We start from the raw sequence: 26,420 nt of genomic DNA, 5'->3' as shown, positions 1-26,420 counted from the left end.
CAAAAATCTCAGAGACTTCACAGCTGAGACTCAGTTTTAGGGGTCCTCTGCAACACACGCTAAGGTTGTCATCGCATAAATAGAAAGTAAAGTTTGAAGTCAATTATTTTAAGACTACATCTTTTAGTATAAATACTATATTTATTAAATATCTTTACAGTTCTTTTAAATGAATGTACAGAACTATTTCTGCATACTTCAGACATCCAATTCACATAATTGCCTCTTAGGTAAGCATAGGTAAAATGATAGTCTCACACAAAAGCATCCTCATTAGATACAGACTCAGATTTGCTTCATTATTTCAGCTCTCTTTGTCAGAAACTACTACACACAGTCAACTTCTACACATTCATAGTCTGGTTTTCCATTGAAAAATTACCTATTACCAAGAGCTATGGATTCCAAATACAAAATACTTACATCATCTTTGCTACACCTTCATACCCCCTTTCATATAGTTGTTATCTAGTCTGGTCCCAAATTCTACATGGTTATTCCCATACTTTCTTTATAAATGCAAAGATAGCAACCCTTAAGGGAAACTGGATGTTGCAGTTCTCCCAAAGATAGCTATTAACGTGACAAGGAGCCCCCATGAACATGTCAAACCCTCCAAAAAGAGTATACATTTCATAATATCCTAGGTCTCTTGCACCAGCAGACACCCCAGGCCCTGCAATTGCATTACTTGGTGTGATAGGTTACTGGTACAAAGTTGTTCCATCTTTTCAGATTACTGTTCCCCACCAAGCAACTGTTGATACAAAGCAAACCCTCTCCAGCTGGTGAAAGCTTGTTCACCTTCCCTGTTTCCAGCTCAAATGAATATACTTGAAATGTCTTTCCTGCTTGTCCCTCTCACAATCCATTACAATTATCTAATTCCTAGGAAAGATTACTGCTGGTTACTTTAAGTACATGGGTCCTGTCATTTCCTCTTGTGTAAATATTTGTTGTGCGCAGACAGCTTAAATTCATAGGAAGAAATTAGGTTCTGATATGTTTATAGTGCACATCTTAAAACAGAAAAACAAAATTCTCAAGCATGTGATAAAAATATTAACTCTTTATAATACAGTATTGCTTTAACAGATGGAAAAAGCTATAAACTTTGCTGGTCTTTGGTGTGTCCAGTGAGGGATAAATTTACAAATCTTAAATTAAAATCCAAATTTCATTATAAAAAATTATGATCTATGAGGGAAATGGCTTTATATATACTGTTTGACCAAAAACTGCATTAACACAAAAAACAAGATTTAGAATCAGACCCACCAGCTGAGACAGTTGAGCTGCTAATAGGATAGCTGAATTTCTATGACCTAGGATTCCAGACCCTGGATCAGTAGAGGCAGAGCACAGTGTATGTGACAACTGAGCTTGGGGAGGGGAAGGGGGAAGGAAAGAAAGCACCTTTGCCACACTCACTTATCTGATCCATATAAATACCCTAATTTGTAGTTATAGAAATAGTGAAAAGGGAGGGCTGGGCAGGATTATGAAGTGAGGAAACAGTCTAGCTTTACAGGGACATATCAGGGTAATTTCAAGAATGGGGGAAAAACAGTAATTGATCAAGTCTGCTCCAACAAGGAATTGTAACAGTAAATACTGGAGAATTTAGTGCAGAGAATGTCCAGATTTGAGGGCCATTCCTCGAACACTAGAAACAAAGCTCTATATACCGCAGCATGAATACATTTCTTCCAACAAAAAGGACCTAAATACAGCTTGTTCAACTTTAATAAAGGGACTGAAAACAGTTTGTGCAAAGTTGTCCACCACACTGTTCCTCTTTTTCTATTTTACTTTATTACAACACTAAGATTTTATTAATTAATATAATCCTTCCCAGACCCCCACCAAACTACTACTATTTTGGCCAAGTTAGGGTAGTTAAGGCATTTTGACAAGCAGTTAAAGGTGATTTAAAAGATAACATTATGCCAATTTAGGAATAGCAGATAAATTACTGAACAGCTTCCAAATTAATCACTCATTCTCAAATGAAATGGCTGTTATAAGCATGATGCATTGAAATATAGTAAAATGACATGTACATAGTACATGTTAAATGATTTTAAATAAAATAAAAGCTTGACATACAATTATGCAAATATACAGTACAACTCCACAAAAAAGATTCTTTAAACAATTTGAGATTTCCTCAAACTTAACAGTTTTTAATACAATAAGCCAGATAGTAAAATCTCCTTTTGAGATAAGGAGAGATTCCTTACTGGCCAAGTTTAACTGCATTCATCTAAACGTCATTACCTGACTTTTATATAAAACATGGCTTTAATTTACTTCTAAGCACTTTTCTACCAGCAAAAAAAAAAGTTAATGAAAAACTGGCCAAAAATATATATAATCTTTACAGCTATCAGCTTTTATGCACCTCAGAAAGAGAGCTTGCAGAAATTGGGGAAACAATTGCGAGCTACTATAATTCATAAGGAAATGCTATATTGCAAAGTGGCTATTCGATCATTGTAAACATCATGAAGATTCATTCTGAAATGTAAATTTTGCTAGTTTTCCATTAACTGTTTTCCATTTGTATACTTGCTGATACTGCTGCCACAGCATAAGCAGAGGTGCACTTTTGAGTCAGCATGGCAAGAATCAATTTAATTTGGTACAGATTCTATTTTATATAAAGCAAGAATGGCAATATTAATGCAAATTATGCCTAGTTATCAGTAAAGTTCTCCTGCAAAAAAAAGCAAAGAAGTTCAGAGTTGAGGATTATCTATTCTTAATGCAACCCATCATTCTTAGGTATTGCAACATACACGGCACCTCATCCCATACTGATCAGAGACAGATTAAGAATATTGTGCTAAACCTCAACTTTGAATATTCTAGCTTGTGAGTTTGTGTTACAACTTAAAATGTTAAAATTTTTCAAACAAAGTTTCCCACTGCAAAAACACATCCAGAGATACCAGGCCCCGTTATGGATGAATTATTTGCAAAACTTTCATTTAGAAGATCACGAGTAAGCACCTGAAATCACAAAACACTTGTGCATCCATATAGCTCAGACTAAGTTTGTTTTTTCAAATTTTGTAATAGAAAAGGCTCCCAAGTCTGACACCATGTATGCCAAGAGCAAAATGTTTACAATGTTTATAAACCCCTGAAAATTGGAGTTAATATATTAACACAAACCCTCACCTATTACTGTACCAAGACTATGCTTATGAAAGTATGCTTTGTAACATCTCCTTTGTTGGATAATGGATGTTTCTAGCAGAATAGTAATACATCCTCTTGAGGGGGAAGGGTTATCAATTTTATTTATTAAATCTAGTTTTGAAGTGTAACCAATCATTACTCATTTGAAACTAGTCACATTTAAGTAGTAACCATAGGGGTCTGGCTTCCCCCACCTTGTGAATGATTACTAAGTTTTGAGAGACAAGCTTCATACCTTAAGTTTCTTCATTTCTTGCTGGCAGACAAAGACCAGTGTACTACAATAGTGGTTCTTAAAGGATCTCAATTGTGTCATAAGAGGTAAGTCTTAAGTAACTAGCCATTGAGATCAGCTGCAAAGAAAGGAAGCGATCCTGCCAGCAGGAAACAGTACATGTGAAGCTAGGAACTCCGCGATAATGAAAAAATAGACTGACATTTTAGGCAAATCAGTCTGTATATTCAGCTACTATAGAAAGAAGGACGGTGATGTCATCTGGCTTTCCCCCTGTAATGCAAGAAAATCAGATGTTTTAATCTGAAGAGCTGATCAGGAAACTACATAATGAAAAAAGGCACGTGTGGTTTGATGAAACAATTCTCCATTGAGGTTTTTGTTTTTTGGGGGGATTTTTTGTTTTTAAAGCAGCTGCTTTAATATTCAATATTAGTAATGTTTAGACACATGCATCTGAAAGCCTCTGCCTCCCTTAATTCCTTTTCCAAAGTGACAGCATCAAAGATACCTAATAAAAAAGCACTTTCATGTACTATTTTAAGCATTAGTGATGCCATCAACTACTGAATGGGAAAGAACCTTCTGCATTGTCCATAACAGGTAAATAAGAGCCTATTTTCAAATTATTTTTCAAAAGCATTTTCTTCCCCCCTCCAAGTCTGGGCATGTAACTGAGTTAGATTTTAACAGAACGAATGAACTCACCCAAAACAAAGGAATGTATTTAGATAACTCCCCAGATTTAAAGATTCAGTTATTCACATTTATTAAACATACTCAGTAGCTGCTTTTCAGCCTTTGAAAGACTTATTTTGTAGTGAATGTCTTTGCAGTAACAGAATGGCTTATATTATTACACAAAATGCAGATCTATACACACCCACATGATATATTGCAAGGATTCAGAGGGGCTACTGACCAATCCTGCTAATGCAAGATAGCACCAAACTTTACAATTGCAAAGCCCATTAAAAAGGATAGTGGTGCTGTAAAAATGCTTTGTAAGGTTCTGGTGAAATTACTCTATGAAGTGTTATTTTGTTATATATATAACTCCAATTAAGCCTGGGATACAAAGGACCAGCAGTCACAAGGGAAGCAGCTCCATTAGCTAAGGATTGTGCTCTGCACAGCTAGCAATAGATTCTCTGATTGGCAGGAGTTCAGAAGATTAGAGATTCAACACCCACAAAGCAGACAGCTTGAGTGCCACTCATTATTCCAACAGCCCCCCAGTAATAGGAGGGGTTTTGATGGGCTTTAAGGAGCCTTGCTCTCTCCATTAGGAAGGCTTTTCCTTTCTTTTAAGTGAATGTTAAATGGAATACGCAGGACTCTGCCAGGTGTATTAGAGGCCTCTCCAGGGAATGGGAGACAAGGATCACAGAAGGCAAAGGGACAGAACAATGTCAGATGAATGGGGAGCATCTACAAAGAAGCTTCTAAAATAAAAAGGGTGCTATATGTATACTCCGGGAATGCCTATAGAAGAGTTTACAATCTAACTAGACCAGACAGAGTATGAGAGGGAAAAATAAAGATAGAGGAAATGTGGTATGCTCAAGGCCAGACAGCAGGTCAGTGGTACAGCCAAAAATAGAACACAGATCTGATGACTCCCAGTCCAGTGCCCTATGCACTGGATCACACTACCTCCCAAACATGGCTGAAATTCTTTTTCCCCAGAACCTATCCAAGATCACTTACTATTCAGGAACTTAGTTGAGAGTTCAACTAAAGAATTTCATCTGATTAGCATCAGATGTATGATGCTACCCAACGGTAGGAAATCTTACCTCTCACATTCAATCCATTGTCACATGCAAACTGTGCAAAAGGTGACATGTAAGTGGGGTCATATGCCAGTTCATGAGCTTGCTCAGCAATGCTTCTTGCTGTCTGTTGTATACTCTCATAATTAGAATTCTAAATTGATGGAACAAGAAGTTATTCTTACAAAAGCAACAGGTCATTTTATTCAGACACACATGTACACACAGACACTCACTCAACTGGAATATTGATACAATTAACATATGAATATAAAAGTAGAGGAACTGTGCCTCCCTATGTTTTGAGTATCAAAGGGAAATTTTAGCTGAGAAACTAGGCTTTTCCTCAGCTTAGTCTCACTACCAAGAGCATCCATCCAGCTCCTTTCTGCTGTATAGCTAGACACCCAATCTTTGCAAAGGGAATGCTAACCCACAGAAGTGTTCACTAAAAAAATATTGCCTCCATAAAACAACGAATGCTAAATCACAGCACCAAAGCATCATCCTAGAGCAAGGAATAGAAAAATAAAGCTATTTTTAGTAATAAGGGTGAGCTGTAGGAAGTGTGGAGCAAAGGCTTTATATTACCATGCAGCATAAAAATGCCTTAAAAATAATACATTTTGCCAAATGCCCTACACTGGGTGATGCATCAAATCAGACAACTTTATAAAACCTACTCTTTTGTGGGATACAAGTTTGGATACCCAGCACAGACAGCTTGCACCCAACAATGCAAGTAACCCTCACAAAGAAACTTCACTTGCGTGATTTTTAATGAAGAGGAAGCCAATAAACTTTCCCCTATAACCTACTTTAGTTTTTTCAAAGTCAGTGATGAAAGTCCAATGAGAATACAAGCTTTCAGAATAATGCATTTCCTCCAGAAGTTCCAGTCTTTACATTTTCAGTACCTGCTGCTTTACTCAGGAGCTCATTCCTTTCAATGTTGAGCAAGGCAGGTGACAAACAGCTATTTTCACATGTAACCATTTGATTGTCCCTGTAATTTATACATGCTTTTATGAGCATATCTGAATTTCCTTAACAGTTTGGGGAGAGAACAGGCTTTGACTATTCTTGGCTCTTGTTGTTTTGCTGAAAACAGACTACCACGGCTACCTCTCTGGAACTTGTTAACAGGCAGTAACAGCTTTTGCCCATTATACATACTGTAGATGAGTTCGTATCAAAAATCAACTGCACACATTTTATTTTCAGTTACCTTCAGCTTTTTTAGCTCCTGAAGAATCATGTAGTCAGGCATGTTGTCAAAAAGTCCATCTGTTGCGGTCAGAATAATGTCTCCTAGCTGAACATCAAAAGTAGTACTGTCAGCAGCATCCGGGCTGTGAAGATAACACCTCCATGTCAAAGAAATGGACTTTAGCTTATGTTAATGGTACCAAGTCCTATTCAATTACAGCATCAATAACTTTTGCAATTCACTACGGTTATGAAATCTGTTTTCTGGAAAAATATGGTACTGTAGTTCGTGATGAAAGCCAGCATAACAGAAGTATGATCACCAATAGGCAGCATCTGAAACACTACATGAGAATTGCATTGAAAATGCCCAATTGAGACAATTCTTCAGTCTAATATACTTAACAAGTATATTGCCTTGGTAACCATTAGGCACTACTGCAGTTCGAGGGTTCCTTCTCATCTCCACTTAATACATAGGAACGGGCTATAACTAACAGGCTAATTTAGCCATGCAATGGCAAGCCTGCTTACTGGATACTGAAGCACCTTTTTTGTGAAGGATCCCAAAGTATTTCAATCTATTTGGGTACATCAACACAGACAGTGGGTGGTAGCCAGGTGATCAACTGGTGCATAATACACAGGAGGAGGAAGTATTTATTTTGGATAGATAAGATATTTCTGGGAGAAATTAGGATAAACACCTGCATTAGCACACCATTAATCTATCACAGAAGGATGCAGCGCTCTGATTTGAACTTTTAGTTTCAGAAAGGTTAGCATTTCAAACTAGAGTTTTAGATCACTTGACACTCTCCTGGATAGAGTCAGTTTAACATTACGCTTAAGTCGATAGAAGAAAAATACTGATATTTACTCTTGCTTTTAAATTGCCTTTGCAATTAATATTAAGAGTGCAAGATAATAATGACTTGATGTAACCATGAGTCAGGGTGGAAGTTGGGCATTTTAAGAGGTGATTCATCTCACACTTTCCTTATTCCATTCAGTCTTTGTTTTTCTAATTTCCAAGAATATTATTCTTTATAACTCTCCTTGTCTTATATTTTGTTTTTTCATATAATGGACTACTTTTGAAGAGACCTAGATTTCACTTAAGAATTATTAGAACAATTTACTGTTATAGTGCAATAAAGAGTGGATTTTAAAGTGCACAGGTTTCAAACTCCTATGACAGCTCTCCTCCCCTCACTCTTTGTATACTGTCCTGTAATTAAAACCATACAGAAAGTTCCAACTACTGATTGTTCTATTTCCAAACATCCTCAAAAGAACTTTTTTGGTATTAAATATTATAAAAAGCCCAAACCTTGCCTAATTTGGAGTCTACAACCTCAGAACAAGAACTTCAGATTCATACTGCATTCCCTGGACACAGCTCTATCACTTTCTATATTCAGGATTTAATGAGAGAGAGCACTTTAATCTATCATCTTTGACTTAAGAAATGTAACTTGTACAATGTTTAAATTACCAAATCAGTCAAGAAAAATTATTTTCTTTATTACAAAAACATTCCCAGAGCAGACAAACATTAGACAAGGAGGCATGTCTTGTATTTTGTGTTTTAGATTTCAGAAGTTTAGAAAAAAGTGATTAGACAGCACTGAAATATAGATTGCTTTGGAATCATGTTCTCTGCTAGTCCTCTGCTTTGAAAGGACTAGTTTCTATTGGACAGGGTGTACTTCTGTAACATTCCCATCTCTGAGCTCGGTGTTCTGCCAAAATGGGGTTTTGCTCATTCTGATTGAACACTGTGTGCTGCTGGAAACAGTACTGAAATGCAAGCTGCAGTCACATGCTTCCCTGCTCTGTTCTTCAAGTATTCACTCTCTCATTGCCTGGCTATGTAAGTTAGTGTATTCCCAATCAGTCCCAAATGATTCATGGGGGTTGGGAAAGAAAACCTGGAATAAGATGAGGCACTATTGCAGTATGCGACAAGTTTTAATATAGTGTGTTCACATTAAGTCAAGAAAAAAGTGTTTTATGTTAGGCCAGCTTTGCTAGCTGGTAGTGCACTTTTGGCTATAATCTAATGTCAGTCTTTATTTGCATCTCGCTACAGATATGTTGCAGCCAGATGCCTGGCAGTTACTTTATGTGCTTCAGTATTCTTCCAGATAATGGCATAATATATTTTACATTAATTTTTACATTTAAATTAAGCCTCATAATTTAGTTAAAGCTTCCTATGATCTTCCCTGACTTGATGGGTTGCTACAAAAAAATTCAGTTTTACTTGGTTCAGAATATTTTTTAAAAAAGAAAACATACACCAAGTATTGAATCACTAGTAGGCCAATATTAACTTGCATTTGAGACGCCTACAAATATTGCCAAATAAAGAGGTAGCAGTTAAAAGCTATTTGCTATTTCAGTAATGCTAAGAACTGCAATTTTAAGTTGAGAAGGAATGGATTTTATCATGAAGGTTACTTCAACCTTAACTTTCTTGTCCAAATATTGCAGCACATGACAGGTGAGAAGTCATTTCTAGGACCTAGACATTAAGTGGACACATTTATGGTGTACAATGTACAGAAACAGGTATATTTGTATTTTCATCAGGACAGTTCCATAATACACAAGTTCCTTTGAGGATATCAGAAATGCTTATTATTTAGTATGCACTTAACTTTATAGACAATAGTGAGCAGATCATTGCTATCCTGAGCAGAGATTAGACCATGGCAACAGCCTACAAAATTTTATTTGATAAATTTAAGTCAGAAATGTTTACACTAGCTTGAAGACAGGCAGGTGAGGAAAGCGATTCATCTTTCAAACGGGAGAATTATTGAAAATCTGTGCACTAAGTTTCAGCACAAAGACCAGTTTAAATACAGAAATGTGAACACTTGGGAGAAAGTTTCAAATTCTGCTTAATTAAATCCATGTTTCTGATTAATTCCCCATCTCACCTATCACTTAAGATGGCTCCCTCTGCTTCTGGTGGAGCTATTGATAGCTGGAATGGAGTGTTGAAGTAATGCTGCTGTTCATCAGACCGATGTACTACTTCTCCTCCTCTGACTACCAAAAATCCAGAATCTCCCAAGTTTGCCGTATGTAAACGATGACTTGTTCTGTCCAGAACTACTATGCAAGCTGTACTGCTTCCTAGAAATAATTTTTTAAATTAATTTATTTAACTAGAGATAGACTAAAAGTAGCAGCATTTACATTACAGGATCTACTTTTTCAACAGATTTTATTCTTAAGCCAACTGTTCAAATATCTATCATTGTTGACCAAAAAAATCAGAAGTGAATATTTGTTAATATAAAACAAAGTGAATATCTATTAAAAGTAGTAACAAATCATTGAGATTTCTGCAATCATTTCCACCTCAGCTACAGATTTATTTATACAAAATGTACTTATCTTGCTTTGATTTGTCTCATTACATTGTGCTGTTATGTATCGATACATTTTCTATTACAAAGTATTTAGGTGTTGTGTCAGCAGAGTCTATAGGAGGCTTATTTTACAGAAAGCACACTGAATAATGAAACCATGATTAGTGTGAAGCTATTAGTAGCAATATTCTGTAGCACCTACACTACGCTGTCCACATATTTCATTCACAGCTACAAATAATTTGTAGAGTAAATAGATTAATGAAAGTGGTCACTGGATATTGTTCCATTATTGGCGGCAGAACAACAAACATGGTCCTTTCCTTCTTTGAAGCACTTTTGTAATTACCATTCTAGATGGATTAAAATGTGGAATAAAGGAGGGAAGGAATGGACATATCCCAGATAGTTTTAGAAATATTCCACTCATGCTTGATGGCATTATGGAATTTTCATTCACTCCCCTGTAGTATCTGGGGCTGGCTGCTGATGGGGACAGTAGAAAAACCACAGCAAATATATTGGAAAAAAGCCAGCACTGTTCAGGTCCTTCACAGAGACTGAAATACACTGACTTTCATACAGAGGGGGGAAATTTTAACTAGAAAACCCAAGTCTTTACTAAGGAGTGTGAAGTACAACTGAATCTAAAGAGTTCTCACACACTATTAGAAACCATCTCCAGTAGATGTTCTGATACCATACATTAGAGAAAAATCTGAATCGTCCACTAGCAGAAGTCTCAAAGCACAGGTGCATTTTTGATGGACCATGATGGTTACAATGAGCTAAACTCAGGATTCAGACCTCTTCTACCTTTGACAGAGGTTTTTGTTGCAATTGAAGAGCAATACAGTCCTACGCCTAGTGATCACATAGGACCTTGACTCCCCTAAACCTTAGAGGAGGACAAAAGAGCAACACCACAAAGTGGAATAACACTTCAGTTTTCCTTCCCTCCCCTTCATTATTTCATGTCCAAGTATTTGCTGGATTCTGCACTGAGGAAACTTGTACCAGGCCACAAGCACAAGCAGTAAGGAAAGATAGTTCATGCTTAGTTGTTCTTGAGCAATACTGCAAGATAAACCCAAAAACCTTTAACGTTCTAAGTAAAAACATTGAGAATAACTCCCACCACAAGTGAGTATTTACACTGCTTTAAAGGGAAGAAAGAGGGGGAAGACTAGGGTTCATTAATTTCATACTCTAACAATCCAGGTACTATAATCAGAAATCCATGTGTGGACTGCAGACCTCGTGACTCAACATATGCTGCTCTTGAGAATTTGAAAGGTCAAGCAGCAGAAGGATGCCTCCCTCTACGAAAGGGCTACTAGAGCTCATTACCAGTGGTCAACCTTATAGATCACTTGTTTACTTTGACCGTTTTGTACAAACGGCACAAGTATAGTGTAGTAATTACTAAACTGTGCTATTCTAAAGTGACACTTAAGGTCATTTCTGGGGTTTGTTCCCCGTTCTTTGAATTTATAATAAAAAGTGAACATCTGTTCTTAAGCTCAGGAAACTTTAGCTAAATATAGTTTACACAGAGCTCTGCTGGCAAAGAAGTTTAAGGTCAGGTGAGTAGCATGTGTGTCAGGCAGGGTAACTTGCTCTTGGACTGAAAGTGTCTAAGTGTCCCCTTAGTGTTCACTTTTCAGGGTTGCCTGTTCAGAACTGAATTCTGCCTTCATGTCCACACATAATTCCCACTGATTTGCAAGGGAGTTACATACACATATCCAAAGGCAGACTTGGTGCATGACATTTAACAAAGCATTATTTGTAGCACAATTCTTTAGCTTTGCTTCAAATCATCTCTTCCCACAAAAAAAAGGAAATATTATAGAATACCAATGACTGTAGAGCATAAGCCATTTAGAGTACAGGCTTACCCTTTTAAATTACATTCAGTGATGTCTAAAACCCACAGTGCATAGGAAGCTCAAAAGTAGCTGTAAGGCAAGAAAACCCAGTAACTAGAGTATCCTGTTACTATCTTCAGAAAAATATGGATTCACACGGAGCTTAGTCACAAAACTAGAAACTCCCACAAGGTTTCAACAGAGAATGATTTTGTTGAACATATATAGCTAGTAGCTGACTGCAGTAGGAACTTATTTTGTATCCACTCCGCAAGATACTCACAAGACACACTGGGTTATAGACCTACAATTTCATTCCAGATTTTCCTTTTTAAATTAAACAGCTGGCTGTGGTTTGTCATTCTGGTGTACTAACATTAAAACAGCTTTGAATCTACAAATCTGTCTAGAGAACATAAACCATATGAACAATATTTGTAGAATACTTGCAGCTCTTACCAAGCAAAGGTACTTTATTCTGCAGCAGCTCACAATAACTTGTGGTAAGAATTCCAACAGGATTGCTTGGTACGAACCGTCCTTCTTTTACTAAACGTTCACATGTTCGCATTAGAGTCCCTGAGAACTGAGAAGGGTCAACCCCATAGTCTCTCCAGCCACCAACACCATCTGCTACCCCTTTATAAAAAAAAAAAAAAAGTTGTTAAAACAAATATTTCAAATAGTTTCTTGATAATCATTTCATTTTTAGCATATATATAAAACAGAAAACACAGTTTGCTAACTTTATTTATGAATGAAACATTTTTCCCAAATAGTTATTCAGTTTTACTATTACATGAGAATAGCACAGAGGTATTCTAACAGAATATGGTTGGAGACCTGGAAGGGAATTTTTCATTTTAAAGAAAAAAAAAGATACTATGGAAAGTAAATATATTTGAATGAACTTCCACTGTTGGCTATGGGGTAAAAGGTCCAGACACATCAGACAGCTAATAAAACAGATTAAACATCTAAAGCTAAATAAACTACTTAGAATAATTTTCTGTGAAGAGACTGACTTTGCTATAAGAAACATCTCTTGTATAGTTAAGTATCTTTTCTGGGATATAGATTACACTTTCATTAACCCACACAGAGGGAGGGATAGAAGTGTTGGGGAAGAAAAAGGATAAAGATTTTAAATAGAACAGAAATGAAGATCATGCAGAGAAACTACCTCCCCATTCAACATCTCCAGATGGGTGTTTTTTACCGCTCATTCACAGTGAAGTGGGCCCTTTCCTGTGAGTAAAGTAACCTCCCATTTAAAAAAAAAAGTGTTGAAGAAAGACTTCCAAATGTGAACTATACAAATCAATTCAATTTTGTGTTCTACTTCAGCAGAGAGAACTCCAGAGCCTCTGCTGCTTACACCTTCAACCAAGCAAGAGAGTTAAAAGCTGACTAATGCTTATTGTAGCTATTCAGAACAGCATTGACAGCAGTGAATCTAATGTAAATCAGGTCAGTTTGACTCTGGTAAAGCTTAGGAAAGCTTTGAGCAGCAGCAGAGGCAAGTGCTGAAGCTATGCACTGAAGAGCAGGTGGCTAGAGATGGGTGGATTAGCCGAGTCCCTCACCACTAGCAGCAGTCTGGAGTCTCTGGGATGTGAAGGTGGGAAGAGAGAATGTTCCTTTTCTCTCTTGTAGTAGGAATATGACTTTTCTGTTTCGAGGGAAGTAGAGGGAGGAAAATTCAAGACACCTATTAGCCAGAGGCTACAACAGATGAACTCCTGAACTGGGTCCAGTGAGCACCCTAGTAAAGACCACAGCATCTTAATATTTTCCAAAAGCTGGAGGCTGTGCGTTCCCTGAACAGTGCCACACTTCTCTCTTCTGTATTATCATTGACTTGAAGGTTTAGTCCTTTGGCTATTAAGTGCGTGGTAAGTTTACAATCCCTATGGCAGAAGGGGTGCATGGATGGTGGCAGTGGGAGAGAGGTTGATCAAGAGTGTAGGGAGGGGTTGTTTGTTTATTTTGCAAGGGGAGTGGGAGAGAAAATATAAGGGAGCAGATTAGGCATGCATGGTAAGGAAAGAAGGGTATAGAGTGGCGAGGGAGATAAGGAAAAAAACAAGCACAGAAGGGACAGGTAGAACAAGAGAGACTTTTTTAAATGTAATAACTAAAAACCTGATTGACAATGTTACAATCAATACGGCACACAACTGATTTACTCCTTTAAATTACTATCTAAGGTTACCACCCATCCTGTAAGTGCTGAGCAAAAATGTTTCAAGACTTGTTTAAAAGTGACAGGCCAGTGAAAGATTAAGATAAGTTACAATCAAAAAGAAAAAGTTTTAATTCAATCACTATTTAAAAAAAAAAAAAAAGTTGAGCTGCAATAGTATTTAAGATGTTACTGGCCTACCTGACCACACAGTAATTTTAATTGTTTTAAATTATAGCACTGTGGCGGTCTGTTAACAGCTAACGTGCTGTTTGGTTGAAATATCTTTACAGTCTTTCACAGTCTGTTCTTAATGCTAACACCACTGCATTAAATATTGTCTGAGGGACATATTAAGGTAGATTGCAGATGCCCAATAAGAAAAATAAACATATTTCAAAAAGTTTCCATGATTTAATATGTTAAGGATCTGTCTGATTTTTATCGTGTAAAAGTCAAAATTTGAAGGAATATTCTGTACGGTATGGTATTTTGTGACAAAAAATGAAGCTATCATAAATTATTCATGATACAGAATGATGAGTCACTCTCTCAGAGCATGCGTAAGTAAAAGATTTATATTGGAAAAGAGGAGAAGAAACCTCTAGTCAAGTGAAAAGTTAAATGGTAAAATGCAATTTGCTCATCTACAAATGCCCTTCGCATAGGATGACATTTGAAATCCAAGCGGAAGATTTAGAGTTGACCTGGTCATGAACTACATAATCTGACAGCAGATTCTGCACACCTTATCAATATTAATCAGATTTCCCCCAGAATAGTGCACAACCTTTTAGACACCTGTTTTGTGGGGGGTTTTGTGTGTTTGTTTGTTTTAAGTACAGTATGCAGTAGCCAAACCCCACTCTTAAAAATCTCTTTGAACCGAAGAAACAAGGAAGAGCATCTGTCTAAAGAAGATCTTGGAGCAGAACTCACTGAAAGAATCTCTAGAATTCCAGGAAACCCCTCTTCTAGCTCCTTTAAGAACAAACTAAGCCTCTCCACACAAGGCATAGGTTCAGGGTAAGAGAAGATTAACCCTTTTGTTTCTGATGCCATTAAAAGTTTAAGTCTGATTCCCATCACACTATATTTTCTCCAAAATGAATGAAGGACACTAACGTTTCTTCATAAGAAAATACTTTTGTATGGTTATGTTTCCACGAGCCATAGATCTAGAATGAAATAGACCTAATATTTTTGCATAAATGTTTGTGTAGATGCTATGAACAATTTCCATTCTAATCTGGAATTTGAACAGCAATAGAAACTTAACAACTAGGAAGTTACTATTTTTACAAAATGTATTAAAGCAGTCACATTATATTACTACCTTACCAAGAAACCAAATATCTATTTTTCACTTCATGAATGTATTCAACTTAAATAAGTTGGTGGTGGTGTTTTTTTAAAGAAGTGATCCACAGTAAACTGTTTCAGTCACACCTTGACAGAGATACATGCAGACAAAATTACCGCTTAATTCATAATTAATAAAAATACATGGCTTTTATGGTTCTGAATACATTAGGATGCAGCTGAAGATTTAACAGGCACATTTGTATTGGCCATTTTACTTGCACACTTTCAGTGACAGGATAGCATTTTAAATATCTAGAGAGATGTTGGTCAGAGCTCAAAAGTTTGGTTTTCTAACAAGTTTTTCAAAAGCAACTACATTAACTGAAGTGTTTTCATGTAGCTTCTCAAATGTGTAATAAAAGCCACTTTTGGAATTAATATCTCTCCATACATCTAGTGCAAATGCTACAGAATTTAGCACTAAAGCAAGAGAACCAGAAAGTAAAATGAACTAGAAACAACAACTGATCAGGCTAGTGACTACCCAAGGTGAATGAAAGGCAACCAACAGATCATAAATGAGATTAAGATCTAAATGTACTGTTGTATTAGTAACCCATGTAAGGAGGAGAGCCAGCTGACTTCTCTGGTTTGCAACTCATTCCAGGCAGCGAATTTGAATTTGGGCCCAAACTTTATCTTGAGCTACAAAATAGCTTTTTCTATTATCTTTTTTCATCTCTCCACCTCATGCCTGACAGTACATTTCACCAGCTACTTAATACAATTATCCTCTATTTATTCCTCACACACGGGTCTTCTAACCTCTGTACGGTTACCATCATCTGGGTTTTCTCAGACATTGCCTCTTTGAGCCTCTGCCCAAGCAGATTTTTCAAACAGGCAATGTCCAGGATTTTTGCAGAGCAGATGCTGCAGCTCAGAAACAGCCCCGATTGGTCTGCTTCCCAATTGGTCCCTTATCTACATCCAAAGCTGATTGGTAGATTCCTCTGCAGCCACAGCCACCCAGACCCCAGCTCCGAGGACGGGGTCCTGCAGCGAATCGCTGACTGACAACTGTCACTGTGTCCTGAGCTTGGGACCGCCACCCTGCCAGAGAGTGACAGTCCCCCACCTCCAGGGAGTCCCCGTCACAGGTACTCACTCTGGCAGTGTCCTCTTTTTGGGAACCTGAAATACAATAACCCTACTCCCCTGACACCTACACTTGAGGACATCTTTAAAAGTCAGCATCTTTTCCCATTCCAAGCAGCAGCAATAGGTGCCAGCTGTGAAATATTCTGAAATATCCCTAGGGGGTAGAGGGCATCTATAGTTCAGTATCCTTAAAGGTAATGGCATTCAACTTAAAATTCTGACCAACCTCAGACTTATCAAGACACAATTTATTATTCCAGAACCAAAGATTGCTGATTAATGCACTTAAACAGAAAACTTAATTTTAGTGTTTGTCAAGAGAGTCTTAGACACTCAAGTTCCTTACACACAGCATCAGCAACAGTAGTACAAGTTTCCCAAACTGGCCCACCTGTGCGCCTCAACTCTGCCCTACAGGGGCTATTAGGAATGAGAAGAACTCACTCCCCATACTCATTTAATTCTTTGCCTCTCTTCTAAGACAGGCAGCAAGGAGACCAAATGTAGCAGGGTTTTTTTGTGGAATGGACCTCTGTGTTTTCTGGAAAAAGGACAGATCATCAGTTCATTTAATTCAAGGGAAAGAGTCATTATATAGTAACATTTGGACAATACCAACCTGAGCTGTATCTGACCTGCAATAAAAAGCTAAAAGGCTCTTGTTCCCAGTTCCTTGAGCCATCCATTCCTGCAGACTGGTTGGCTTTTTAAATTAAAAAAAAGTTACACGTAACTTGTCAGCGTAAAGTATGTCATTTTATAGAAAAGGAATGTGAAATATCAGCTTCAGATTAAAGGAGTTACTTTATTTTCTTTAATGGCCAATGAGACTGAAGTTTAGCAAAGACATTTTGAACAATATTTTCAACATGTTGAATAGACTAAAAAATTGACAGTCCAAGTTCAGTAAAATGGGAGAATTTAAGACAGCTTCATATACCACCACTTCAAACTATACTCCTACAAGTAAGCCTTGTCTGTATAATAGCACACGTCCTCAGAATTCATTGAAATAAAATTCAAAACTAAACTACTGGTACTAGTTATGTTGCTGCTGAGGAACGTTACCTTGCTTTCACTTTGGACACAGAACACCCGTACAAAAAGATGATAAAAACAGTAGCTATCTTGAGGTAATAAAGTTGTTAAGCTTCAGTTTACTTACTAGTTCCATCATATTTCATGCAAGTTCTTCCTCTAGTTTTCCCTCAAACTCTGAACGCCCATATAAAGCAGTAACTAGTTAAGTTTTAAAGTTTAAAATGTTGCTTAAGTGACAAAAGAATTACTGAGAGATTAAGTTACAGGAAAACTTTGACTCTCAGCATAGTCAGTAAATAAATGTCAGAACATCTACACAAGCACATTTCCTTGGACAAGTGTTACTCTATGTTCAAAAGCATGAAAAGGGTTAAGTCAGGGCTTTTGTATAAGATTATGAAATATATGTTTGTGCATATCTATGGCAAAAGGAAATAAAGTCAACAAGTAAAGCAGGAGAATATATTTTAAAGAAAAATATCTGAAGGGCAAGATTCCCTGGTACAGCTTCTCCTACAGCATTCATAAATGGGAGTTATCCTTCTGCTAAAAGATAGGCAAGCACTGCCCAGAGCTACTGCCAAATTACAGACTGCATGCGTCAGTTACTGTGAAGCTGGCTTCTTCCAACCTCATAATGATCCAGCACGTCAAGAACCCTCAGAAGTCTCAGAGCAAAGCATGAAGCAAGTAAGGCTGCAGTGCTGAACCCAAGTGAATCAAGATGTGACTAACACCCCTTGAAGTTATTAAATTTTCAGCATACTGGATAACTTGATCAGCTGAAGTAGTTATAAATTAACTGGAGGGGAAAATGACAAACATGCAAACCCAAAGGATCGTTAGCTTTCACAAGGGGCCATCAAAGGTGTTTGTTCCCACCTGGTATGCCTTCCTGTGGACTCTTCAGCCAGGTAACAAGCAATGGCTACTCCTAGGACTCAACAAAGCATACGAGGACAGGTGACTTACTCATGTGACCCTGGACTCCATCATGTGTCTGTAAATTTCCACAAGCAGCATGGCAAGGGGACATAAAAGGCAGCTGCACCACATCCATATTGTCTTCAGCCCTACTTCCTACCTCTGGATCAACTCATTTGTAACTGAAGTTATGAAACAAAGGACTGAGACTCATCTAGGTATTGGATGTACTCCAGGACTATACAACCCTGCAAACTCCACAATTCTATTGAGATGTTGACATATGTGGACTTTCAAATCATGTGTATGTATGATTGCTTTAGTCATATAACACCTCTCACCTTGTTTGTTTCTCTCTTTTTCTAATAAACCTTTAGTTTTATTTAAAAAAAACCACATGGGTTAGTTGTGCACATTCCTCCCCTGCACATACTCAGCCAAGATATACAAGATACTTTTAAAACCATTGTGACACTAACCGCCCCGCTATGCCAACTGGAAAAAGTTCACTGTTCTGTAACAGCAACTCCTATCAGGCCTGACAAACTCAACACACCTAATGTTGCTGTCATAGCATTTATCTATAAAGAATGTGGACTGATATCTCAAATGAAAACCAGGATCATGCTGTTCATTAATATCACTGTGAAATGTACATATAAATTTTTAAAAGCATGTATATATACACACTAAAAATATAATACAAACTGTAAGGACAATGTGTTACGCCCCAGCAGAAGTGAAGAACTGATTTTGCCAGACAAAAGAATACATATTCACATGTTTTCCTAGGTCCCTATGTAGATTAAGTATTGTAAGCCACATGCAATGGGAACTACATTTGGATTTCAACCCAACATAAGACTAAGATGATAACTTGGAGCCAGCAAACCAGAGAACACACAGGGACCCATCCTTAAGTCTGGGGTCAAAACAAAGAGTTTGGGAAAATGAAAAGAAGCAAACACACCATTTTGGTATCCATTTACTGAGAAAACTCTTTGTAGATCATAGATATATTCATGAAAACCTGAATTCTAGTTTTGATTGAAAACCAGCAGCTTTGTCAAAGACTGAATCCTGAGGAGAAAATCTACTTTATATAAATAGGCAAGGTAACCATTAGTAAGTATAGACCTACAATTAATTGCATTTTATGTTTTGTTTTATATGTGTAACCAATTCTGTTTCCACTCATCATCCTCTCTCAGTAGCTCTTAAATCTTAGTTAATAAAGTCATTTGTTTTCACTATAAAAAGAGATTACAGTGCTGTGATGTTATAAAGGACCTGATCCACAGTTGTACTAGTCAAGCTGTGCATATACTGTCTCTTTGGGAAAAGCTTACTTGGTAATTACTGTGCAGTATCCAGCTCTTGTCACTGGACACTCAGAGAGCACTTAAGGACTTGGGGGTTGATTTGTACCTATACAGAGAGGGCAAGGTGTGGGGAGTTCAGAAAGGCAGTGCTTGCAGAGCCAAAGGCTAGTGGTTTCTGGGAACTGAAACACAGCAGGCATAAACAAGACTGCTTCATGCAAAGGGCAGATAGTGGCAAGGTGCCCCACAAACCAGAGTACCCCTGGGGAGCGTCACAGGCCTATCAGAGACTCAGGGAGTTGACGTGAATTTATATCCTAATTAGACCAATTTTCCATCTAAGAACAGATCTAGCTCTCAAACGCAGAGGCAAAATTCCTAACTAACTTCGACAGGAGAACTGGGATCAGTTTTAATGGCCAAGGAGGAGGCCATTTTGGGGAGAGGGGTGAGACACAAGAGAGGGACTTTCTAAATGCTTAACTCAAACGTATTTGAGGAACTGCTTATCAACAGATTTAAGAGTTACAGGAACACAGTGAAGTCTTGTCTACACTAGGGAAGTTTTGCAAGAGTTTCCCAGCATGGCTAACACTAGCTCAGCATCACAGTGTTAAGCAATATTGGGAGTTTTTGTGTAGCTGGACTGCCAGCTGTTGCTAGCATTTTAAGCACCATCATCTAACCCTGGGTTCCCAACTTTTTTGAGTGAAAGCCCCAATAATCAACACTAGGTAAAACATGCACCCCCCACCCTTCATCGGCCATAAAGACAAACACACAATTATAACAACACTAAATGACACTAACAATAAATTACTCTAACAAGAGTAAGAAGCTAAGCATTCCCTGGTGCAGCCGCCACCACCCCACCCGGTGTGGTCCTGCCTCTTCCCATACCTCATGGGCTGAGGGTAATGGAGGCAGGCTCTGGTGTGTTGGCCAGAGCTGCTCCAGGGCCACCCACCCCTCCAGCACAGGGTTGCTTCTCTCTGGGCAGGTGCCTAGCTGATGTGGGAATGGGAGGGACTGCTCCTCCACTCCGGCTGGCATGTAGCTCAGGGCTGCTGCTCCCCTGGGGAGGCTGCTCCTCCCCTGCGCCCGGCAAGGAGTTCGAGGCTACTGTGCCTGGCACGGAGCTCGGTTGGCTAAATAACTTCAATATTTCTGAAGCCTCATGGACCCACTGGAATATTTGGCACCTCCTCAAGGGAGTCCTGCCCCCGAGGTTGGGAACCGTTGATCTAATTGACCCAGTATTTAAAATGCTGTCATCTGTCTACACCAACGCTCCCAATATTGCTGCTAACAGGTGAAGCTGAACCAGTGTAAACAATAGTGTGATATTTTTGCAAAGTTTCACCATCATACACAAGGTTTAATCTTTGGCTACTCTGTTGAGTTTTCTGCACAAAGTCTTCAGAAACAAAATAATCCCTTTAACATTGCCTTCTATGCCCTTCAAACGTCAGACATAGAACACTCCCCATCTCATCTACCAAAACAGCTTTGACACTTCCTTGATCATTTTTGCAGATCCTCCATTGTTTGCTTTCCCTGCCCAGTAAAGTGACTGACATGAAGGTGTTTGGTTTGGTTTTTTTTAAAGCCTACCTACAGTTATTACAGTGTAAAAAAAAAGAAAAGGGGGGGGAGGGGACTACCTACGCAGACTGTTGCCACATCCAGTTTCAAATACAGTACTAACTATTCACTAAAGTTCAAACTAACTGCCCTACACTCTCCCAAGACCTAGATTTTAAGCAGGCACAAAATTTGAATTTTACAGTGGACGGTGCCCTACTCTGAGACAACCTTTGGAGGCCTGGACAGCCATGAAATTGGCAACGATCACATGAAAACTATGGACAGCAGCAGCATGCATTGAACTACTCATGAAGGTGCCAGAAACAGAGGTCCAGGATAATAACAGAAATTGGCTCGCTCTCTCCAAGGAAACCCCAGAGAAGAGAACAGTGAAGAGGAGACTCTGAAGTGGTGAGTTTCTTCTCCCTTTCAGCCATGGTCAGAGAGTAAGGCTGAAAATTTAACAGATACTGATCAGTTCTTGATTAATGCAAAGCCTCAAGAACACTGGTAATAATCCCACTTCCCTCCCCTTTACCAACTGCTGCAAGATGAGAGTGACATGACTTTTCCATGAGGGTTTTGGCCTGGACCTTGCTATGAAAGATTGGTAGATACCTATGAATCAGAGGCTACTAACGTATCTGGTCATTTTTTCAAGCTTCAGACTACGCAGCACACATGAAACAGAGTGACTAGCACTTTTGTATTTGAACAGCTCTATGCTAAAAACAACAAAAACGGTGTCTGAACTTTTAGCTGTTAAGAGGGGGGGAAAAAAAAAAAACCACATAGCCTCTTTGGTGCTAGTCAACTCTTATTTGACCCAAGAAAAAATAAATTCCAAGTATCCATGCAAATTTTCCACTGAATGAGAGTGGCTGCTGCACCACACCCACATTCAGCCCACTCAGGCTTGCTGTTCATAAACTGGATTTAGAGTAGTTTATTTAAAACTACTCTGCCAAAGTATCTAGCAGACTTTTGTTGCCGAGTGACTAATAGTGCAAATCAAATCAAAATGGAAAAAGACCTTACATTTATCCTTCAACTGCAAACAAACAAACATTCTAAATATATTTATATAGTATTCCACTCTACTAGAATACTAAACATTCAAGGCTCTTCATTAAACAAATTTGAAAAGAGTTTAAAAACAGGAGACCAAAATAAAAAAAACAAAGCAACAGTTCAAGTGCAGGAGGGCATAGAAATATAGGAAGAGTTTACAGAAGAGAATTTTAAAAAAAAGGGACGATGTCCAGTGGACAAGAGGTGGGAGGTCAAGGCAAAATAAAGAGAGAGAGAGAGGGTTGGAAGGAGCACTAGAGGAAGAGAGTAGGTAGATACAAAGTTAACATATAGGGCACTGAAAGCAGGGGTGAAGAGCTTCAGCTTAATACACTTAAGGGGGGAAATGTTTGAGGATGGGATGGTGTCAGAACTGCAAGGAAATTTCAGCATCAATGTTGGGAAGAGAAAGAGGGATGGGGAAGAATGGAGGCCAGAGAGATGGTGATTACAGTAGCTAAGATGAGATAAAGACAAAATCCATATCTATCCATGCAGCAACGGGCAAAGCATTAAATGCCTTTTTTATTTCAGTTTTCACCAAAAAAAGTTAACAGTGATCTGACAACTAGCATAGTGAACATCAGTGTAAATGGCATAGGATCTGAGGCGAATAGGAAAAGAACAAGTTAGATGTCTTCAATCAGCAGGACCTGATAATATATTCTAAAAGACTTAAGGAACTGGTTAAAGAGATCTCTGAGCCATTAGCAATTTCCTCAGAGAACTTGAGAAAAACAGAAGAGATACCAGAGGTCTGGAAATGGGCAAATATAGTACTTATCTATAAAAAGAAATAAGGTCAACCCAGGGAATTGTAAACCAGCCAGCTCAACTTCAATACCAGGGAAGATAATGGAGCAAATAACCAAACAATCAATTTGTAAGCACCTAGAAGAAAATAAGGTAAGTGACAGTCAACATGGATTTGTCAAGAACAAGTCATGTCAAAACAACCTAATTTCCTTCTTTGACAGGATAACAAGCCTTGTGGTTGGGGGTGGAGGGGGGAGCAGTAGATGGGATAGATCTTGACTAAGGCTTTTGATACTGTCTCATATGACCTCAAACTAGAGAAATATAGCCTAGATGAATCTACTCAAAGGTGGGAAACCAGATTCAGAGAGTAGTTATCATGGTTTATAGTCAAGCTGGTGTTCCACAGAGATCTGTCCTGGGTCCAGTTATTTTCAATATCTTCATTAATTATTTAGATAACAGCATAGAGAGTACACTTGTAAAGTTTACAGATGATACCAAACTGGGAGGGGTTGCAAGTTCTTTGGAAGAGAGAATTAGGAATTCACAATAATCTTGACAAACTGGAGAAATGGTCTGAATCAAACAGGATGAAATTCAATACAGACAAATGGAAAATACTACACTTAGGAATGAACAATCAGTTGCACAAATATAAAATGGGAAATGACTGCCTAAGAAGGAATACTGCAGAAAGGGATTTGGAAGTTATAATGGATCACAAACTAAATATGAGTTAATATAATACTGCTGCAAAAAAAAAAAAAAAAAAAAAAAAAAAAAAAAAAGTGAGTATCATTCTGGGGCGTATTAGCAGGAGTGTTGTAAGCAAGACACCAGAGGCAATTCTTACACTCTACTCAGCATTGATAAGGCCTCAACTGGAGTACTGTGTCCAGTTCTGGGCATCACACTTCAGGAAAGATGTGGACAAATCGGAGGAAGTCCAGAGGAGAGCAACAGAAATGATTAAAGGTCTAGATAACATGACCTACAAGGAAACACAGAAAAAAAAATTGGGTTTGTTTAGTCTGGAGAAGAGAAGACTGAGAGGGGACATAAGAGTCTTCAAGTACCTAAAAGATTGTTATAAAGAGGAGGGTGATAAATTGTTCTCCTTAACCATTTAGGACAGGACAAGAAGTAATGGGCTTAAATTGCAGCAAGGGAGATTTAGGTTAGGCATTAGGAAAAGCTTCCTAACTGTACAGGTAGTTAAGCACTGGAACAAATTACATAGTGAGGTTGTGGAATCTGTCACTGAAACTTTTTAAGAACAAATTGGACAAACACCTATCAGGTATGGTCTAGATAATACTTGGTCATGCCTCAGGGCAGATGACCTAGGGAGGTCCTTTTCAATCCTATATTTCCATGATTTTAAGCAATATGGATTGAGACATGAGGATGAATTATGATGTCATCTAGAATTCTATTGGGTTATGATGTCCACAAAGCATAAAATAATTATGAAGTTACTGGTACACTAATATCAGAAAAGCAATAGAAGGCAAATTAAGATGGATTTGTCTATAAATTCTATTTGTCTGCCAGAAATTTTCTGTTACACTTTCCTATTCAATATATTTTGGTTTGAATAAGAACCCTCCTTCTGCCTGATCCTGCAGTGAAGTTGCAATCCTGTATTTATCATCAGATCGCCATGAAAATTAATGCAATAACAAAATCAGTATTGTAATTATCTGCTCTGTCCAGCAGAAAGGCAAGATGGGCTGGGAAAAGAGCAGCACACAAATATGATATGGCTACCAAACACGCTACAAAAAAATGAAGAGTCAGTAAATCCATTGTAAGCACCTTCTTCCCCTCACCTTCTCTCTCCCTCCCACCTAGCTGGAAAACAAGTTCCCCAGGCCCTTAATTTCTATGGAGGTTGAACATTGAATGTTCAATCATCCATCAGCACTAGATTTGTACTGAACTTTAAAGACAGCCAATATGGGTCACAGGTCATAGTACACCAGTCTGACAGCTACTTTTAATGGGAAAGAGATTCAAACAGGCCCAGTGGAAAAGATGCAGAATACTAAACACACCTATCAGGTTCCCATGTCTCCTAGACAGCCACAAATCATCCACAGCTCCTTTAAAGGTGAACAGCAACATTGTATTCCATCACCAAATTACATATTTTTCTGAAAAAATGTCTCAGTCACATTAACCACGTTACCACTGAAGCTCCAAATTCTGAAGTACCACCAAACCACAAAGTCATGACATATTGCAACACAAGCCTCCTATTACCACCAAATCAAAAAAGGCTGAAACTCCATTAATATATTTTTCGTACTATAAAGTTACGGTGCAAAGTTGCTTCCACTACAGAGCTCAACCCCTGAATTGTGCAGATTAACATTCTGTCAAATTCAACCTCCACCATGTCTGAAGGTCACACACCCTCACAATATTGCTATTTACACACTGATGATTATCCAAACAGTCAGGGCTGGTGACATTTAAACCAGAGTAGTCCTGCATACAAATCAGAACTGTACTGTCTGTGTAACCAAGGTATACCGGGGTGCTGAAAGTGAAAGATGACATTTGAAACCAGTCTCAATGTCACTTTGCCTCTCAGCTGACAAGGACGCAGTGTGCACTGAAAATAGGAAGTGTCTGTTTCAATGACTTTTTCCGCTAAAGCTATTGACCGCACTTAAGTCTTAACCACTTAAGCACAGAGAGCTGCATGATGAGTTGCCTGTCTGCGGTGGACACACAGGAGGCCTTGCGATTACAGTGAAGGCATCAAAGGCTGGGCCTAGCCACCCACCAGTCACTCCACCCCTGCTCCGGGCTAGGACCGGCAGTCGCTGACTACTAGCCCCTGCATGGGAGCAGGGCTGGAGAAGGCGGGTTTCGGTGTCTATGGCGCCAGGGAGCCAGGCATGGGCTGTGCCAAAGGCGCCCGTTGCAGGCCCTGGGCCATGCCGGCCGTTGGGGGGGGGAGGGGAGCACTCACCTAGCACATCGGCGGAGCGGTGCCTGGCCACGAAGCAGGCATCGTCGCCGTAGCACATGCCTTTCTTCAGGATGCCCTTGCGGAAGTCTTTGCCGAAGCCGCAGCTGGCGGTCACCAGGCTGTAATCGCGGGAGTCCGTCTGCGAGAGGCCGCCCAGGACAGCCCGGGCCACCAGCCTGCCATAGGAGAGCACCGAGAACATGGCGCGGGCCGCCCGGCAGCCGGCACGAGGGAAACCGCGCGCGGGCCGGGGGGAGGCCACCTCAGCTGCCGCAGCCCGCCCCGGCTTCCCCCTCCGGCGCTGCCGGCGGCCAAACCAGGCAGCCCCGCTCAGAGCCGGCGTCCTGCCCCTCTCCCGCTCCCCGCAGCCGGGCTCCCCTCCCGCCGCTCCTCAGA

At 39.0% G+C, this 26,420-nt stretch overlaps 1 protein-coding gene across 1 annotated transcript; it reads right to left on the bottom strand.

Annotated features, from left to right (window-relative positions):
• Positions 1–121: 121 nt before the first annotated feature.
• On the bottom strand, positions 122–26,420 carry PPTC7 (protein phosphatase targeting COQ7). The gene is made up of 6 exons (XM_067539551.1): positions 26,025–26,420; positions 12,146–12,325; positions 9,378–9,576; positions 6,446–6,569; positions 5,242–5,371; positions 122–3,715 (listed from the first exon to the last, which is right to left on the bottom strand). The coding sequence occupies exons 1-6, from the start codon at positions 26,224–26,226 to the stop codon at positions 3,657–3,659; spliced, it is 894 nt and encodes a 297-aa protein (XP_067395652.1). The 5' UTR covers positions 26,227–26,420; the 3' UTR covers positions 122–3,656.

This window comes from Emydura macquarii, unplaced genomic scaffold (assembly GCF_026122565.2).
Source record: "Emydura macquarii macquarii isolate MOO-44397 ecotype Brisbane River unplaced genomic scaffold, CSIRO-AGI_Emac_v2 contig_554, whole genome shotgun sequence".
NCBI lineage: Eukaryota > Metazoa > Chordata > Testudines > Chelidae > Emydura > Emydura macquarii.
This window is presented reverse-complemented; position numbering and strand designations above follow the sequence as displayed.

What these genes read in the sequence shown, in the direction of transcription:
- PPTC7 (XM_067539551.1), bottom strand. Translation starts at nt 26,226, where the DNA reads ATGTTCTCGGTGCTCTCCTATGGCAGGCTGGTGGCCCGGGCTGTCCTG. An exon ending in CCGCTCCGCCGATGTGCTAG is followed by an intron (nt 12,326 to 26,024) that starts GTGAGTGCTCCC and finishes TTTTTTATAAAG; the next exon opens with GGGTAGCAGATGGTGTTGGT. An exon ending in CAATGGATTGAATGTGAGAG is followed by an intron (nt 3,716 to 5,241) that starts GTAAGATTTCCT and finishes CTTGCATTACAG; the next exon opens with GGGGAAAGCCAGATGACATC.